This window comes from Trachemys scripta, chromosome 2, assembly GCF_013100865.1.
Source record: "Trachemys scripta elegans isolate TJP31775 chromosome 2, CAS_Tse_1.0, whole genome shotgun sequence".
In the NCBI taxonomy this organism is placed as follows: domain Eukaryota; kingdom Metazoa; phylum Chordata; order Testudines; family Emydidae; genus Trachemys; species Trachemys scripta.
The window spans coordinates 130,386,877-130,406,788 of record NC_048299.1 but is presented as its reverse complement, the minus strand read 5'-3'; the positions used below and the strand labels follow the sequence as shown (position 1 = coordinate 130,406,788).

At 47.3% G+C, this 19,912-nt stretch overlaps 1 protein-coding gene across 2 annotated transcripts in view; it reads right to left on the bottom strand.

Moving 5' to 3' along the window:
- Nucleotides 1-9,697, bottom strand: part of OTULINL (OTU deubiquitinase with linear linkage specificity like) — a 46,516-nt gene extending 36,819 nt beyond the window's left edge. Inside the window, exon 1 of one of the 2 annotated variants that reach the window (XM_034761551.1) lies at nucleotides 9,507-9,697. In XM_034761551.1, the coding sequence (XP_034617442.1) occupies nucleotides 9,507-9,606 (100 nt within the window). In that variant the 5' untranslated portion in view covers nucleotides 9,607-9,697. Of the gene's footprint in view, nucleotides 1-4,840; nucleotides 4,900-9,506 lie in introns of those variants that run through there. The other variant, XM_034761553.1, reaches the window with a different exon arrangement.
- Between the last annotated feature and the right edge of the window lie 10,215 nt (nucleotides 9,698-19,912).

Genomic DNA, 19,912 nt, shown 5'->3' with positions numbered 1-19,912 from the left:
TACCATTTAACTATACATTTAAATCTGTACAACTGTTGTGTGTAGACAAACTAAAATATCACTTTGCTACTGCACCTTCTCACAGTGCTTTTAAAGCTACGGAATTATAACCAGACATGGCTTAAAACTGTAAACCCAAGAAATACAGACTTCTGAAAAATAATGCATTTAAAAAATAAAATGACTATATATAGTTGTAACCTTTGTGCAAGGCGAGTAGACCTCTCAAGTCCCAACATACTTGATATTTTATCATGACTGTTAATGTAGAGCATTTGTGTCATTGCATAATATCATTTGCACAGCCCACTCCCCCAATTCACCTACCAATAAAATTATCTTAGTCACTTACAACACACAACAGAATATGTATACTGTATACATGATGGTGCAGTACAATAAGAAGTTTGAATGGCCACATTACTCTCAACTGCCAAATCACATGATCATGCTACCTATTTTACCAAATAAACTTCTTTACAATTCTTTGAGAGGTTTTTTTGTTTTCAACAAAAATGTATTGGCATCATCTTTTGTATTCTCTCCCTGAAAGCTTGACTCCATTAGTACCGTGATTCCAGTTGCTCAGGGCTAGGAGCAAGGGGACATCTAAACTATATTTCAGAAATTTAAGGCCCAATATTTTGGAACCTACAAGGCCTACAAACAAGTGCTGGTTCCATCGGAAAGCTGGAAGTCTCCCCTTTCTGTTTGTAATGACATCCCTGGCCGATAATCTTTGGGGACTGAACCTGAGGTCTCACTCTCAAAATCATGGACCTTTGCTCAGGACCGAACAGAGGTTGGGGGGGGGGGGGGGGGGATATGGGGCAAATAGAGACTCCACCCACACATCCTTCCAAAAAAAAAAAAAAGTACCATGGAGATGGAAGAGTTTAAGAAGAGGGGAAGGAATAGGGGGTCAGAGAGGGTCCAGGCCTGTGCAGTTGCTGTCCTCCCGACAGAGACAAGGGGACTCTGCCCTGCTTGTGTCCCGGAGGGGCAGGGAGTGTGCTCAGCGCGTCTCCTGGGTCCCGGTGCAACAATACCAAGGGCAGCCATAGTGGAATTTGGACTCAGACAGAGCAAGCGAGTGGCTCTCCGCACTACTGATGGCAGACACTGAACCCAAAGGGTGCTGTGTGATTCTTGTGCACCACGTTGCAGTGGCTGTCACTCAAATTTGGCCGGGCCACCCCTCCATTATTTTGGGCACCCTCTAAAATGGGGAGCCCTGGACAAACTGCCCCGCTGGGCAGCCCTGCCAAAGGACCAGGTCCATTAGCTCAGGGCGGCAGCGGACCCATAACTCTGATCTAGTCACTAGAGGGGGACAAGGAGTCATTCTATTAGCGTAGGTTACACATTTTGCCTGGCCAGGGAAGCTCATCCACCAAGTTGAAAAAAAATCATATTTCAAGGGTTACACAGTGGTTAAAATAAAATAAAAATAAATTTAAAAGAGTGGTTTGAAACAGCTCAGAGATTTGGAATGTTAAAAATAATGCCTCTAAGGATGGATTCGCGGACAGAGGGCAGGTGCCGATACATAATGAAATGCAAAGGACCCTGAAATTCTCCTTCTCCCCAAGAGGAGGGTCCTGCTACTGAAGACTTAGCCTAGGGCCTGTTTGTAGTAAAAATGCTTGTTACCGTTGTTTAAATTTACAGTGCCTAAAGCAGTGGTCACTTTTTGAATCTAAGGGCAACCTAGGATCTACCCTGCCCCTTCCCCAAAGCCCTGCCCACTCCATCCCCCCTCTCTCCGTTGCTCACTCTCCCCCTCTCTCACTCACTTTCACCAGGCTGGGATAGAGGGTTGGGGTTCAAGAGGGGGTGCAGGCTTTGGACTTGGGCCAAGGGGTTTGCAGTGTGGGAAGAGGCTTTGGGCTGAGCCTGGGGCAAGCGGTTGGGGTGCAGGAAGGGGTGCAGGCTCTGGGAGGGAGTTTGGGTGCAGGGGGGGCTCCAGGCTGGGGCAGAGTGTTGGGGTGCAGGAGGGGATACGAGGTGCTGGCTCTGGGATGGGGGTCAGGGCTGGGGCTTGGGGTGCAGGAAGGAGTTCAGGATGCAGAAGGGGGAATGGGGTGCTGGCTCCAGGAGGGGGCTCAGGGTGGAGCTTGGGGTGCAGGAGGGGGTATGGGGTGCTGGTTCCAGGAAGGGGCTCAGGGATGGGGTGCAGCCTCCTGCTGGGCAACACTTACCTCCCGCGGTTCCTGGTCGGCAGTGGGCACACTGAGGCTAAGACAGGCTCCCTGCCTACCTACACCACTCCTGGACGGGGCCAACGCGCCCCTGTGGCCCCTGAGGGAGAGCTGGGGGGCATGTGGCTCCACTTGCTGCCCCTCTCTGCAAGCACCACTCCCGCAGCTCTCCAAGCCAATGGGAGCTGCTGGGGTGGTGCTTGCAGGCAGGAGCAGAGTGGGGAGGGAGACCGCTCCCCCCCCCCCGGGGGGGGGCCACACTGGCCGCTTCCAGAAGCGGCATGGGGCCGGGTAGGCAGGGAGTCTGCCTTAGTGGCAGCCATACTGCAACACCAGAGATCTCGATCGACCGGTTAGTGACCACTGGCTTAAAGTTAGGCACCCAAATCCATCTTAAGGCAATTATACAGAGGCCTGACTTTTAGAGGTGCTGATCATGCAGATTTGTCATTGAAGTCTATGGAATATTTGGGTGTTCAAAACCTCTGAAAAATCAGACCAATTATTTATTTGCTTAATTAAGGAATTAGTTGCCTAGTTTTAGGCATGCAACTTTGAAAATGTTGACCATAATTTCTAGTGTTTTCCCTCTCCGCCCCCAACAAGAAAACCAAACCAAAAAATAAAGTCACATACCCACTTATGTATAGTGGATTCCTGGAGGTGGGGGGGGGAGTGGGTCAAGCAATATTTTGCATGTGGTTATGCAAATTGGCTTCTTCATGGTGCCTCTAAAATACAAGCATCTTTTGTCCCACTCTACATCTCTATTTAAATGCATATTTAAATTCTCTGTCTAAATATTAGCTGTTGTTAATTACAGACCTCAATTTAGGTCCTGAGAGATAAGCTCCAGAGATTTAAAAACAGTTTTTAGAGCCCAAGTATAGAAATTACCAGTTTTAATAGTTTACACACGTTATTCAATATACTGAGAAATGTGAAAACAGCAGTCCCTGGGGCTAAGGTAAAATGGTAATTATATTTTCAAGTATCAGCAGTCGAGAGAATTACAATAACCACAATAACGTACTGACTGATTGAATCGCCTGAGAATTACTTCTCTTTAACTTTCAGAAGTTAAAACTGAAAGCGAGGTAGGAGCAATTTTCACATTTCAATCAGTGAGCAAATGATTAGTTGGTCAGCAAGAGAGAAAGAGTCCAGGCTCAGTCAGTGTAGTAAGACAGACGGATCAGTCGTAATTATTAAACCAGAAATTTACTCTAAAGCTGTATTGCTACAGCAGAAAGACAAAGTGAAAATATATGGTTTCTGGAACATAAGAGATCACTCAATATAGGCACAAGGCTGTAAGGTAGTAAGCACTGATTGCACTGTGACCATGAGATGTAGCTGCAATCACCTGGGAGGAGACTAAGGGGAACATGTCCATCTTTTGACTGCTCTGGTGATGTCCCCCTCAGGGTGACTTTGGAAGTCAAGCACTCCCTCCTCCTTTCCCCCTGTGATGGGAGTTGAGGGCACTCAACACCATGCAGGTTTGGACACTTATCTGGGCATCTACAAGCCAACAACCTCAGAGTGTTCAAAATGTAACATTCAAGGTTTAAAATGAAGAATTTCCATTTTCAAAAAATATAATCCCTTCCTGGAATTCCACCCCTCCCTCCCCCAATGCCTTAGAAAACACATACACACACCCCGTTGGAACCTTGCAATATTTACAAGGAACGGTTTTCCCCCAAATCTCTGGCCTCAGTCAAATCCATGTTCTGTCTCTATTAAACGGTTCCAGCAGTATTTTGTGTTTTTTGTTTCTTAAACAGAGACCACAACTGGAAGAAAGCTGAGCATTATTAAGTCTCTCTTAAATCTCTGTAGACACTTCAAATATTTATAGTCCTTGCCAAGGAGCCTTCAAATAACTGAGCATAAAAAGATCTATGAATATAATCGCCTATCAACAGTTCCCCAAACTGTTGGTAGTAGAAGCAGAGTCCCTATATTACACAAATGCATGGGCCAAAACAGTGAAAGCCCTTTGCCCTTATCTTTTTCCTGGGGTGTGTTGTGGGCATGGGTAATGTGGCTTCGCCCTCTGGCACCTCCCATAACGGTAGGTATGTGAGGCTTGCAGAAAACGCCCCTTGGACTGGAAGCCAAATTCCACCCCCAGCTTGTGCCAAGAATGACTGAAAGGGGAAGGACCCGATCCCTCTCCCCAGCCCTGCAGGGTCCACACTCCGCACTCCCAGGCGCTCCCCACATCCCGTTGCAGTTTCCCTGTTTCCTGCCCCGGCCAAACCATGCTAGAAAACCAGCCTCCCCAGGGCTGTTCTGTGCGCAAGGGGCAGCCACCGACCCCGCGCGAGAGGGAGGGAAAACTTCCCACCCCAAGCCCCGCTGTAGCCCCTATGAGCCCCAGGACGGATCGTCTGGCACCTGCCACACGCTAGCGACCTGCAGAGACGCAAGGGCGGCTGGTGTAGCGCGGGCAGGAGGAGCTGGGCGGGGCGCGGGCGAGCGAGGAAGGGATCCCCGGGGAATGCCGGGCTGGGGATCCCCGACCCCGCACCTGCAAGGAGCCCCGACCCCGGTGCTGCCGCCTCCCCCCCCCCACCCCGGAGCAGCCTCCGGAGCCGCGAAGCACGAGCGGTCACTGCAGAACCTCTCACCTGCGGGGCCGCCGCCGCTCCCGGGAGTGCCGCGCAGGGGGCGGGGCCCTGGGGGCAGGCGGTGCAGCGCCGCGCCGCTGGGGAGGAGCCGGAGCCGCTGCCACTCACACCCCCGGCTGCTGGAGCTGGCTCGGGGGCCGCTCTCCCCCGGGGCTGTGCCGCCTGCGCCTCTGAGGGGAGCCTCCCCCTCTCTTCGGGGTGGGGGGGAAGGGCGCCCCCAGAGGGTGGGCAGGCACAGCAGGACCCCCTGCTGTGTCTAGAGCAGAGAGAATTCATGACATAGGAGCTCAGTGTCCCACACACCAGCAGGCTCCCCCCGACCCAGCTAAAGTTTCCCCGACTGCAGGCAGGGTGGAGGACTTTGGGGTACCAGTACAGCACCCCACGTTTTTAGCTGCCAGTGCTGCCCTGTGGACACAGCTGTTGGGACATGTGCCGCCCCTCCCGGCCAGAGGCTCCAGTGTGGATGCACTCCCCAGAAGTTTATGCAGGTGCACTTGGCTGGTCAGTCCCCTAATGGTGGAGTTGGTGTGCACAGAGAAGCCCCAACATTTCCTGGGTGTGCCCCAGTCTTAATATACAAATCCAGCCAAAATGGTAGGAAAGTAACAGGGCCCTCAAATCGCTTGTTGGGGAGACTAGCAATTGTCTCAAAACTTTTGATGCATCACAACATTATGAGATGCTGGTTTGACCCAAACTCAAAAAAAGTGCCCCCCTCTATTCTCCCCACCAATCCATCAGCCTCCCCTGTTAACCAAATAGAAAAATAAACTATTTTAAACATATTCAATGTTGGAGGGCACGCTGAGACCTTTTCTTTATTTTTTTTTAAACCAGCATTTCCCTTAAAGTCTGAAGGCTCGTACAGTTCAGTACCAGAAAGGACTAGCAGACCTGCATACCACAGCCCACCAACACCGCAACACTACACACACACATACACTCCCAAAATTGAAATTAGTCCGAAGTATTACAGTCCACAGGAGACTAAACTATTATTGTGCCCCAGGCAGAGAATAGGAAGAACCACCACAATGGCTGGGAACTGATCAAGTGACATATAGCCAATTAATCCCAGCAAGTGATCTACACTCCATTCTTCAGAGAAAGACGGAAAAAAAACCAACAACCCCAAAGGTCACTGCCAATCTGACCGGGGAGGAAATTCCTTCCCAACCTCCCACATATGGTGATCAGTTAGACCCTGAGCATGTGAGCAAGAACCAGCCAGCTAAGCACATGAGAAAGAGAATGCTCAATATCATTGTAGAGCTCTGGCCCACCCTGTCCAGTGTCCCTATCTCCAGCTGTGGCCATCTCAGATGCTTCAGAGGAAGGAACTCCCCCCCCTCAAAAAACCCCCCCAGAAAACACAGAGGGGGGGATTTTTCCTAATCCCTGCAGGTAACTGTCTGAAACATAAGGAAGACCAAAACAAAAACAAAAAAACAACCACCTAGTAGCAAACAGGCTGGGTTTTTAAGGAGATACTGTACTGGCAACTTGTCTGTTTTGAAAAATTGAGTTAAAGGCATCCTACACATTCCCCTGAATCCTCCTGCTAATTTGTTATTTTATGGTCACACTTATCCTATTGTTTTAAAATGGTTTTAATTCTCTCACTACAAAAAACAAGCGATAACAAATTGACTGCATACTGAACAGTCAAACTGAGAAAGAGAATCCCACCCTACTTACCACTTTCAGTCACAGCAAACTTAGGTGTTATTTGTCACAGTAGTGGGTAAAACATTTGCAGTTAGAAGTGCAAATTTAAAGTTCGTTACCCTTTCAGGAGCAAGTTAGTGATATTTCACCTGCTTCTGTTCAGTGGCATAGGTGTCTCTTCTCCCTCCACCAAAGGTTTAGCAATTAGAGACAAGTTAATTTTAAGGGCCTGTCTACACTATGGAATTGACACAGTTGGAAACAATTAGTTTGCTTCATCCTCTGGATGGGGCCAATTTATCAGTTTTTGTTTTTAAAATGTTATAAAATGCCAACAGGATGTTAGTCTAAAACATCAGCATGTGACTTCTTCGGCTTACCATCAGCAAACGCCTGCTGATGCACCCTCCTTATCTGCACCCTCCCTCTTCTTTTCAAAACTTTAAGAAACAAAGGAAGAAACTGATGCAACAGATTAAAATATGAGAATTCTGGGATCCAACCCTAATACATGAGTGTCAAATGTAGCCTTGAATTCAGAATAGTCCCAACTGATACAATAGGAAGTAAATTTGCATCTTGTTTCTCAGTAATTTCAAAGGATACAACAAGGATAAAACCATCTTTGGTTTAAAAAGGCCATCAAATATCACTTAGACCCAGTAAAAAAATCAGATCTGAATTAAAATATTTCAGTGCTGTGATTATTGGAGGACAGCATCTAATCCCACATGTTGCCTATGTCTCTGAATTTGGAGATCTCATTTGTGATGGACATTGTTAATGAACACATGTGGGAAGGTGAGATGTGATGCTCCTGGAGTCGTTTACTAGATATCCATTTTTTAAGGCTCATGTCACTGAGATTTGTTCTGGAGCTACAAGGAGTGTCCTGTCCTACCGTGATCAGCAGACAAGGTCACCGTGGTACCTGATGCTCTGTGCTTCAATTTCCCCTCATCTAGCTCCAGGTATTTCAGTGTCCTACTCTTGGATACGGCAATTCAAGTGGTTTTTCATGATTTAGCCCTCCAGCCAAATTCTGCTTCCTTTTGGGAGGTAAACAACGTCCAACAAAACAAATTGGCATCCAGCAACCTCACGCTGGTCTTCATCCTGACTCCAGGCTCAGTTGTTCTTCTACCTCTTTGTGGCAGAGGATTTTCACACTACCTCCTTCCCTATAGAGGAACCCAGACCCTTCCTTACTCTGGTTTCCCATCCAGAGACCCTGTAGCAAGCAGCCCAAGTCCACCTATTCAGACCTCTTGCTTCACCTTCTGGGATCATTTCCTACCTATGTCTCTGTCTGGGTCTTTTCCACAGCCCCTTCCTAGGTTCTCTCTCTAGGCTTTTTCACTGGGCCCCTTTTGGAGAGCCTCTAACACCACTTGACACTCAACTGGCTCTGTTGTAGAGCATCTTCTTTCTCCCTGTTGGTCTCTGACACTGTATCACCTGCCTGCTCTTTACCAGTCTCTCTGTGTACCAAGCTAAGCATGCTCTTACAGGAAGCCTCACCACTGCTCACCTAGTTAACTAAGCATGGCTGATGCTGAGCCCAGCTCCCTTAAAGGACCAGTCCACCCTGTGCCTGTTGATATACTAAGCTCAGGATGTTACAGAATTCATTATTAACTGAGGGTTTGGAGTAAAAGTTATCCATTGTAGGGCTAATCAAAGGAAGACAGTCTAGATCAAAACTAGGATCACCTGAGACAAAAACAGCCCTTATTCTTCCCAACCAGAGAATAATTTCTGCTATTGATGGGTTGGGGGTGGAAAGATGCCGCTGAACTGTGCTGTTAACAAGGAAACTTGTCTGAAAGGTAATTTCATCTCAAAACAAGCCTGGGAAACTACAGAGGAAACTAATGAAGAAATCAATTAAACCGTGGCAGAGCCAAGCTCCATCACAGCCCCTAGGTATAAAATATTCTCACTGTAACTAATGTTTACCTAAAAGATACATGTGACCTCCATGAAGACACAAGGAAAATTCTGCAAAGGCTATCCCCTGAGAATGGCTAAAGTTTGACACTGTTTCCCACATTTTCTATTGCAGATATTTTTTGCATGCCACTGTACCACACTGAGACACACTCTGGGGTTTTAGTGACTTTGCTGCCAATAAACAGGATCTATCATCCTGCTGCTGGGGTTTCCAGAGGATATTGTGGGCATTTGTAAGCAAGTTGAAATTTCAGCTTAGTGTGTATCCATCCAGAGCCTCAAGTCCTTCACCAGACATGGACTGAGTTATACCAAGATCAGCACATTTAGGACACTTAGACAACTCTACATGCAGATTGTGGGACGCTACTACATGAAAACATTGCATGTTCTATTTTGTGAGGAAACTTACATAAACTTTTGGATAGGGTAAACCACATTGTTATAGAAAGTGTCTCAAGGACACCGCCTCTCTAAGGCACAATCATCACATGGATTGCCTTCTCTTATTCATGATCACACAACATCCCTGTGGTAACTACAGCAGTTGCTTAAATGGGAAGTTATATTATGCAAGTATTAAGGTATTTTAACCATCTTTACTGCCATAGATATACTGCATCCTTTTTAAAATAATTAATCTCACTGTCTAATTTTGTCCTTCATTACATTTCCCACTCCCATCTGTTGGAAAGCCAGCATCGTAACTGCATTAACTCAAGAAAAAGACATGGGCATTTCTGTGGCCAGCTCTGTGGAAACAGTGGGAAACATCTATTTCCTGACAACTAATGACCTGCTGGGTTTAAGGATCTTAGACTCTGCTTCAGTCTTTCAGTTTTTCCAGCCCACCATTAACAGCCAAGGAATGCTTTCCCTACTGGGCATTGTTGGTTACATTTGAAATGCAACATGTAATCAAACCCATGCATATAAACAGTGCCTATGAGGACATCGTCCTCAACACCAAGAGCTTTCTCTAATTGTTCACAGTGAGTCTGGATGAGACTCCAGCACTTAGAACTCAGTTCCACAAACTCACCAATGCTTTTTTTTGATGATTGGTCAACTCTGTTTCTTTTTACGGGCTCAGTGAGTTGTTCTCTATTCTTGCTCGCTCCTCTGTCCAGGTGTCTCAGCATCTCCTCTCTTGGGGCTCCTTCCAACTAGATTTTTCCCCCCAAGTTGTTTTGTCAGTTGTAGAAAACCAGTCTTTACAGACTCAGCTCGTCTTTACAGATCAACAAACTGTGAAAGGATCAGACTTCCTGTTTCACTTCCGTTAAGCTTTTCAAAGTTTCACAGGCAGCGTATGCTTCTCCATGCATAAGCCACAAGAAAAAAAAACAATGAAGCATAATTCAGCTATTTATAAAGGCCACGTTGGTTACTTCCCTGTGTATCTTCCATATTCCTTAGAGATTATAGGACAGGGATTTTCGAACTGTGGTCCATCAACCATTGGTGGCCGAAGAGGGTCGTGTCAGAAGTTCACAGAATCATATGGCACTGGCTGCTCATCCTTTCCAACTACTAAATCACATTAAAAGGCTAAAAAATATATAAATACTTCCTTAATATTAATCTATCCATGCAAAAAATTGCTTTAGTTTCTGCAGGAACCTGATGCGATTGTTAATGGGAAGGGAGGTGGCTTACAGAACTACCACTCTTTTAAGATATGGCTCATACTCTGGAAAAAATGGGGGATATATAAAGCCAATTAAACCACTTAACAAAAGGTGAATTTTAAAAAAGGATGAGAAAATTAACCTTTTGTAAGGTTCATGTTCATTTCCTCCCCAGGTTTTCTAAGTTAAATCAGCCAGTGGTTTCACAAAAAACCTACACGTTTATTTTTTTTAATGGCCAGTAGGAAGACATTATTCACCATACAAGCTCAGCCCATTGGTCCATCAAGTCCAGTCTCCTGCTCCTGGAAGTAACCAACACCTGATGTTTCAGAGGAACGGAGAACCCTTCTCACCCCAAGGTAATTGATATACAGGGGCCAATTGAGCAGTGCTATAAGCAGGATCATGCTGGCTCTTGCAGTTACCATCTTACACCCTCCTTTCCTGTGAGATTTGATTACACTTCTGTAACTACTATTGATGTTAATAAAGTTAAGCAGTTCTTTTTAAAGGAGCACCTTCCTCTTTCTTTCAATGTGCTTGTTTGTAACCTTAAAGAAATTCTTCATGCATGGAAATGAATAAAAAAGAACTTTTAGTTATGACACTTCGTTCTTCCTGAGATTCTGTACCTCAAGAGCCCAAAGTAAAGATCTGCTCACTCAGCCCTGATTTACTGGCTGTGCTTTATGACTGCAAGCCTGCTGAGGCTTCTTCCTGTCTCATCATCTAACAAGGTAGCGGTGCCCCTTCACTAAAGAGTTTTGTATCCTTAAAAGCTCTCCTGCTGGCTTTGAACACTTATCTGCTGCAGTGTTTTTTGTTTTCAGATCTGTTGTTTGTATTCAGATTCCAATGGGTCAGATCAGAGCCGGATTAACATTTTGTGGCACCAAACTTATTTGTGGGCTCCCATGGGAGCAATGGAGCATGGCGTGGGAGGTCAGTCCCCAGAGCGAGGGGCCAGCCAGGGGCAATGGGCATGGCATGACAGGGGCGGCCGAGCTCCACCCAGCCCAGTGCGAGGGCACTATTTACATACTGGCAGTTGCCAGACACACAGTGGCCTGCCCGGCCCTGTGCTGCCAGCATGCCCCTTCCCCTCGGGGGGGCAGGCCCATGCCTCACCACACAGCCCCCCCACCCAATATCTTCCCAACTCCCTATGGCCAGAATGCCCCCAAACCCACTATGCCCAGCACCCTGCACAACACCGCTCCTGCCCACAGCTCCACCACAACTGCCCAGCACCATTCCCTAGTGCCCCAGCATACACATTTTCCCTGCCCCCTCACAGCCCAGCACCTCCCCCACAAGAAACCCCCTCCCTCCCCAGCCGCACTCACTGGCCCTGCTGGGAGACAACTGTGTCTGACAGGTTGGGCCTGCAGTGCAGCCAGAGCTGGTTCGGGGTGGGGAATTGCTCCGGTCTCTTGGGAGTGGTGTGATCAGCCAGGCCAGGGCCTGCCCCGGCAGGGCTCCCTCAAGACGCACTTCCCTTGGAGGGGTCCAGCCAAGCTTCCCGCACTGTCCCCTTCTTCCCCCCTTCCCCCAAACTGGCCAGGCTTCTGCACCAGTCCCAGGCGGCTCAGCTCCGGGGAGACAGCTGGGGCCCAGCAGGTGGTGGAAAGCAGAGACTGCCCAGAGCCGGAGGTGTACTGGGGTCCGGCCAGGGGATAGAGAGGAGCAGAGGGGTGGGGCCGAGGAGGCAGCAGGCGGGCAGGCCAAGAGGAGCAAGTGGTGGATGTGGGGAAGTCAGAGGGGTATCAGGGCGCAGTGCAAGCAGAGCAGGTCAGAGCCCCTTCTGAGCATGGGCCCGGCTCCATGGAGCCACTGGAGCCATTGTAAACCCGGGACTGGGTCAATGAGCAGCTTCTCAAAAGGGGACATTGGGATACCTATATTGTGTGTGAGGCGGGAGGGCACTGGTGAAAGTCCAGGAAGTTTATGTGGAAAGAAGCTGGGAGAAGGGGAGAAAAGAGTGCACTCTCACCCTCTTTTCAATCAATCATCTTCTTTCCTTTCTTCCACCTCCTTTTCTGAAAGAAAAGTCAGGATATTACATGAAAGGGCAAGGTGGGAGTAAGCCATCTTTACTGTGCTGTGTTTCCCAATACTGTTTTCAACAACTCTTGTATTGGATTTCTTACCCCATTCTTGGCTTCTTTGAGAAACATTATATTTGTCTCCCTCAGTTTTTCTGACTCCTACCTCATTTCTACATCCTTCCTGAGCACTTGTTTTTGCTGCTTCATTCCCTCATTCTCCTGTTTCTCACTTTGCACTCCCCGCGTCCCTTTTCTCTCTTTTACTCCTTCAATTTCCACCTCTTTTCTTCCTTCCTCTCTAGCTGCCATCCCTTCATACCTCCCCATTCTCTCAGCCACACTGTCATGGATTTGCTGGACTCCCTCTCAGCCACTGGTCTTTGTATTCACTGTGTTGATTCCCTCACCTCTGTTCCCTTCTCTGTCCTCTGGGACATGAGGAAGTAGCTGGATCTGTACATCAGGAGCAGCACTGGTAGGACCCCTGGGTGATGGCCTGGGGAGCTGGTGAAAGAGAAGGCTGGGGCCTTCAGAACAGTTTACAGGTTTTGTGCTGCCTAGACCCGGCACCTCAGTCCTGTCTTGTCAGGTGAGATGGGCTATTATAGTGCACAAAATAAAAAGAGGTCTGTCTTGTTGATCATCCAGCTTTTGTATATTTGCTCATTTTGTTCTCCAGCTCCTTTTTATCTCATTCACAAGCCGAAAAGGAAATATACTCTGTCCACCCCCGCACTCCTGTGGCTGCTGTTATCTGCATGCTTCTGCCACCCATGACAATTCCCTTGCGGTTCCACAAGCTACATAAGTTGGGGTCTGAGTTTGACCATGTGATAGTGAAAATTTCTTTTCTTGTTGTCCTTTTGGAAGAGGATATTGGAACAAGTTGCCTTGGATCCTACAGAGCAACAACTTTGAATCCCTATTGGGATGCAAAAGAGCAGGGTCAAGAAGGCTTAACTTGATACTTTCATACACAATCCCTAGACAAGGGACTGAACCAAGTCTTAACAGTGCTGAGCTTTAGGGGAGTTCAAATCCATTTCTGAATTTTACCGTTGAGCCCCCTGTCTGTCACGGATTGACCAAAACTCTGGAACTGAGCATGCCCAAGCTTTGGATCCAGATGCAAACTAATCAGATCATGTCCATTTCTCATCATAATTATTATCCATATCCTTGAACCTGCAATCCAGGAGAAAGTACTTTCTGTAGGCCAGGTCATTATTGTAATCAGTGGAAAGAGAAGTGACTTACTTTGTACAGTAACTGGAGTTATTCAAGATGTGTGGTCTCTATCTGTATTCCACATGTGCTCCATGCAACTGAGACAGGAATATTTTTTCTAGCAGTATTGGTTGGTCTATGCCCGTGCTCTTCTCCTCCTCATGCTCCAAACAGAGGACAATAAGGGGCAGTGTAGATCAACCACTTCTCCAGCTCCTTCTCTATTGCAAATCATATATCCAAGATCCAAAGCAGAAGGCAAGGAAGCCATGCAGTGGAATATAGCTAGAGACCACACATTTTGAAGAACTCCAATTACTGTAGTAAGTAATTCACTTTTCTTTCTTCTTCGAATGATCGTCTGTGACGCTCTGTACCTCGGGGGAACACCCAGCACCCCCATGTTTACCCTTGTAAAATGATTGTGTGGTATCCAATGCAAAGTTTGTCATGTTGGGTGTCTTCAGAAGGCTCATGATGCACTGAGCATTGTTATTACAGTAATGTTATAGGTTATAATTTCATGTATATAGTTATGAGGCTGAAAATGTGTCTTCGTGGCTCAAAATAAGCCCAGGCAAAAACTCTCCAAGAGCAGAGAGGCAGTTCATACCTCATCAGGGCATGTATGGGACAACCCAGCCCAACCTCACAGGAACAAAGAACGCTGGCCTAGGCAGCAACAAAAGGATCTGTTGGACACTCAAGTGAGTCACCCCCTGTTTCTTTGGTCAGTTTGGGACTGCGATGAGGTAATGCTCACCTGACTCTGAAGGGGAGGGGCAAAGCAAAGAGGGAAGAAAGAACATGATAAAAGGAAGAGACGTTTGCCATGCTCTTCCTCTCTCTTCCACCTACATCTACAGACATCACCACCCAGCGACTAAAGTGCTGATCAAAAGGGAGAGCCTGGCTGAAGAGCAACCAGCCAGCCCGTGGTGAGAAGCATCTAAGTTTGTAAGGGCACTGAAAGTGTTAAGATCAGCTTAGAATACATTTTACTTTTATTTCATTTGACCAAATCGGACTTATGTTTTGACTTATAATCAATTAAAATCTATCTTTATAGTTAATAAATCTGTTTGTTTATTCTACCTGAAACAGTGCATTTGGTTTGAAGCATGTCAGAGGCTCCCCTTGGGATAACAAGCCTGGTACATATCAATTTCTTTGTTAAATTGATGAACTCATATAAGCTTGCAGCATCCAGCGGGCATAACTGGACACTGCAAGACACAGGTTCCTAGGGTTGTGTCTGGGATTGGAGATATTGGCTAGTGTCATTCAGTTGCACACTCCAAGGAGTAGCTTACATGCCAGAGGCTGTGCGTGAGGAGCCCAGGAGTGGGGGTTCTCACAACAGAGTAGGGTAAGGCTGGCTCCCAGAGTCAAGGATTGGTGTGACCTAGCATGTCACCGGTCCAGATGGCACCAGAGAGGACCATCACATAGTCCCTATATGTATTCCCCTGTGAGTGATTGACAAGCAACACTCATTAAGGAGGGATGTGTGAAGACCTCTGGGATACAGCAGTGCTCCTGTCAGTGGTATCAAGAGATGTATCCAGTTCAGAATCCAGTACTAAGGCATTATGTCTTAAAAAGATATGTACCACATCTCATGTTGCTGCTTTACGTATTTTGACAAGAACATCTCAAAGAAAAGCTACAGAGACAGACTAAGCATGTACAGACTGATCTATAACACCCTGTGGTGGAGTAATATTCATCAGCTTGTATCACAGCATAATGCATCCTGAAATCCACTTGGCAAGTCTTTGGGAGGAGATTGCTTTCCCTCTCATCCATTCTGCAAATGATCTAAATAGTCTAAGTGATTTCCTAAATAGCTTTGTTCTTTGGAAGCAGAACACCATGGCTCGAGAGATGTCCAGGGCATGAAGCCTTTTGTTTTCACTGATGGTGTGGGGTTTCAGGAAGAAGGTGTGCAAATGGATTGTCTGATTCAGAAAGAAATCCAAGATCACTTTGGAGGTAAATGTAGGGTATAGCCTTAGAGAAATTTTATCCTTATTGATAAAATCCCAGTTCACCCACCTTTCTTGTGGAGGTGATAGCAAATTAGAAAGGTGACTTTCATGGATAATCAGGCTAAGCAACATGAAGCCCTGGGCTCAAACAGAGTCCTTGTTAATTCTGAGAAGACAAGACTGAGGTTCCATGTCAGGCTAGGCTTACCCACAGGAGGAAAAGTTCTAATTAGTCTCTTTAGAAAACATACTGTCACAGGATGGGTGAAACCTGAGTGCATATCAGTCAGAGGGTGGTAAGCGCTGACAGCCACTAAGTGAACCCACAGGGAGCTGAAGGAAAGACCCGATGTACTTAAAGGGAGAAGATATTCCAAAATAGTAGGGATACAGGAGTTCTCTAGCTGAGGACCATGCAACCAGGCTGACACCCTTTCTACTTAGCTATGTAGCATTTCCTAATCATCTCCTTCTTACTATTGTTAAGGATGACCCGAACTGCTTCTGAACATGAATTTTCTAAATCATCTAAAACCCAGGCTGACAGGTGGAAGGAAACTGGATTGGGATGCTTGACTCTGTCTTTGTCAATAGGTCTGGGAAGGTCTGAAAACTGATGACAACTGGTCATGCTGACAAATGAAGGTGGTAGGGCAGGGGAGGGCAAACTATGTCCCGGGGGCCACATCCGGCCCTTCAGATGTTTTAATCCAGCCCTCAAGCTCCCGCTGGGGAGCGGGGTCTGGGGCTTGCCCTGCTCCACATGTGCCATGGCTCTGCATGGCTCCTGGAAGCAGAGGCATGTCCCCACACCGGCTCCTACGTGTAGGGGCAACTAGGGGGCTCCGCACGTTACTCCCGCCCCAAGTGCTGCCTCTGCAGCTCCCATTGGCCGGGAACTGCGGCCAATGGGAGCTGCAGGGGCAGCGCCTGTGGAGGGGGCAGCAGAGCTTCCTGGCCATGCCTCCGCGTAGGAGCCAGAGGTGAGACATGCCGCTGCTTCCAGGAGCTGCTTGAAGTAAGCACCGCCTGGAGCCTGAACCCTTGACCCCCTCCCGCATCCCAATTCCCAGCCCTGATCCCCCTCCCACCCTCTGAACCCCTCAGTCCCAGCACAGAGCACCCTCCTTCACCCCCAACCCCTCTCCAGAGCCTGCACCCCCTGCTGGAGCCTCCCCCCAATCTGCTGCCCCAGCCTGGAGCCCCCTCCTGTGCCTCAAACTCTTCATTTCTGGCCCTACCCCAGAGCCCTCACCTCCTTCCACATCCCAACCCCCAATTTTGTGAGCATTCATGGCCCACCATACAATTTCCATACCGAGATGTGACCCTCAGGGCAAAAAGTTTGCCCACCCCTGTGGTAGGGGAACCAGAATTACCTGGACCATCTGGGAGCAATCAGAATGATTGCTGCTCCTTCCTGTCTGATATTCCTCAGAACCTGAGGTAAAAGAGGAATTGGTGTGAAGGCATAACATCAGATGTCCCGACCAATGAACTAGAAGAGCAGATCCTCTGGAGCCTTGACTCAACCCCCACCCCCCAATGACTAGGTTGCTCCTACTGTCTGAAGCCAAGTCTGCAGGAAGCAAAACTGAAATCTCATGAAGGGGGTCACATACATGCAGGAATCCATATGACCTAGAACAGGGGTAGGCAAACTTTTTGGCCCGAGGGCCACATTTGGGTATGGAAATTGTATGGTGGGCCATGAATGCTCATGAAATTGGGGATTGGGGTGCGGAAGGGGGTGAGAGCTCCAGCTGGGGGTGTGGGCTCTGGGTTGGGGCCAGAAATGAGGAGTTCAGGGTGCAGGAGGAGGTTCCAGGCTGGGGTAATGGGTTGGGATGTGTGGGGGCTCCAGCTGGCGGTGCAGACTTTGGGGATGAGGGTTTGGGGGTGCAGGAGGGTGCTCTGTGCTGGGACTGAGCGGTTCAGAGGGGGATCAGGGCTGGGGTGCAGGAGGGCGTCAGGGGTGCAGGCTCCGGGTGGTGCTTACTTCAAGCAGCTCCCAGAAACTGTGGCATGTCCCCCCTCTGGCTCCTACATGGAGGTGCGGCCAGACAGCTCTGCATGCTGCCCCCTCCACAGGTGCTGCCCCTGCACATAGGAGCCGTAGTGGGGACATGCCTCTGCTTCTGGGAGCCATGCAGAGCCACGGCACACATGGAGCGGGCCAAGCCCTGGACCCTGCTTCCCAGCGGGTGCTCGAGGGCTGGATTAAAACATCTGAAGGGCTGGATGTGGCCCCCGGGCTGTAGTTTGCCCACTCCTGACCTAGAAGGATGAGACATAAGTGGATCAACATTTGTGGGCTCAGTCTGAATTGAGTGACAAGTTCCTTCATGGACTGGAATCTGTCCTGGTGAAGATATGCTTTTTCCCTGATGAAGTCCAGAGTCACCCTGATTAGATTCCAACACAATCCATAGAGTTTAACAGATTTTTCTGTGCTTACATAGATCCCCAACAATCGTAGAAGACCGGCATCAATTATGTCCCCAACCAATACCTCCTGATAAGACTTCATTGTCAGCAGCCAGTTATCAAGGTAGTGGAAAACCAGTGACTGGTGGCACCAGAAGTGAGCTGCCACTTCTGAGAGCACCTTTGTAAATACCCTTGGTATTACTGCAGGGATGAAGGGGAGCACCTTGTATTGATAGTGTTTCAGGCCCACAGTGAACCTGAAGAACCTTCTGTGTGCAGGGCGTTGGGAGGGTGGTGGAGGTCTAGATGGAAGTAGGCATCCTTCATATTGCAAGCTGTGAACTACTGATTTCTGTTCAGCAAGGGAATTATTGATGCCAGGGTGACCATTCTGAAACACAATTTGTCGATAAAGGCATTGAGTTGTCTGAGGTCCCAGAGGGTCTCCACCTTCTCTTCTCTTGGGTGTGATGAAATAATTTGAGTAAAATCCCTTCCCCCAATGTTGAGGAAGTACCAGCTCTATGGCTCCCTTAAGAAGGAGGGAGTTCACCTCTTGAATGAACTTCCTCTCAAGAGAGTGGTCCCTGAAGAGGGATGGGAAGAGGGTTCCAGAGGTGGTGGGGAGATGAATTCTATAGTGTAGCCAGAATGAATTATGCTAAGACCTCATATTTCTGGTATCATCTGTCAAGCTTGGGCAAAGTAGGCTAGATAGCCTCTAAATTGGTTCTTGGGACTCATGGTTGATAGATGTGGCTTCTACTGTGGTTCATAACTCTCCAAAGTCCTGTCAAAAATATTTCTTAGCAGGAGGTTGAGGTTGGAAGGAGGAGGAGCATTATATGCTTGCTCCACTGGAGCTTCTGTTGCTTCCACAGTGGTTCGTAGCTTCTTTGGTGATAGAAGAGTTGAGGTGCTGGTCAAGACTTGTACCTCTGAGATCTATCACACTTTTTTCTCAGTACTGGAATGTAGCTCTCCAGTAGTGGAGGGATGCCCTAGAATCTTTCAATTGGTATAATGATTCATTTGTTTTCTCACTGAAAAGATTATTCACTTCAAAGGGCACATTCTCCATTGTGAAATGAATTTCCCTAGGGAATTCCAAGGAATGAAGCCACGATGCTCAGCTCATGACAACAGCTGTCAACGTCAAACGAGAGGCTGTGTCCGCTGCATCAGCTGAGGCTTGTAGGGATAATCTTGCTATCAGTTTATCTTCCTCAATCAGAGTCTGGAATTATGCTCTGTGCTCCTGAGGGAATTTGTCCATGAATTTCACAAACTTGGAATAGTTGACAAAACTATATTTAGAAATTAGCTCTTGGCAGATGGCTATGCAGAACTGAAGACTGGTTGAACTAGAAAAAAAGGGCAGAAAATGCTGGCTCACTACAGTGTTTTTTTTTTTTTTTTTCCTTTTGGCATTTAGACATATGCTAAAATGTGTAGCCAATTGTTTGATTACACTCGTGGTTCGTTCTTAAAAATGTTCAAGAGATCAAAGAGCCAAATTTATTGTCTAAAGGCAAAAAAAGTACAATATGAAAAGACATACATATCCTACTTCTGGGAAATAAATTTACGCATGCTCACCTTACACAGAACATGTGTTTCAAAGATATGCATTTCAGCTAGTAGCATTTATAGTATGATTTTACAAGTTACAAAACTCTTTACATGTCACTAAAATCCAACCTACCAGTTTCTAACAATTCTTTGACTTGTTTTGTTCTGTACTATTCTTATCTCTGTTTTGGATACTACATTCCAAACCAGTTAATAAGCCATGAAAGTACTCCTTAACTGTACTTGTTACAAAGTATTCATGAATCTTTGCTTTGACAAGTTTCCTATTTTTTAATTCCAAAGCAGACTTCAGCTTTGCACAAGGTTGTGGACTGCTTGATATGGGTGAACAGAATTGTAGGACAACCATAATTCATTCAGTTAACAAAACTTTCAACACTCATATATATTATAGTAATTCCCTTTGCATAACACCTACTAAAATGGTGTGTGCTGTACCTAACATGGTCCTCAGTAAGACCACTGAGAGTGATCAAAATTTGGTTGGGGAGATACCATCATAAGGTACCATCAGTTTTGAGGAGG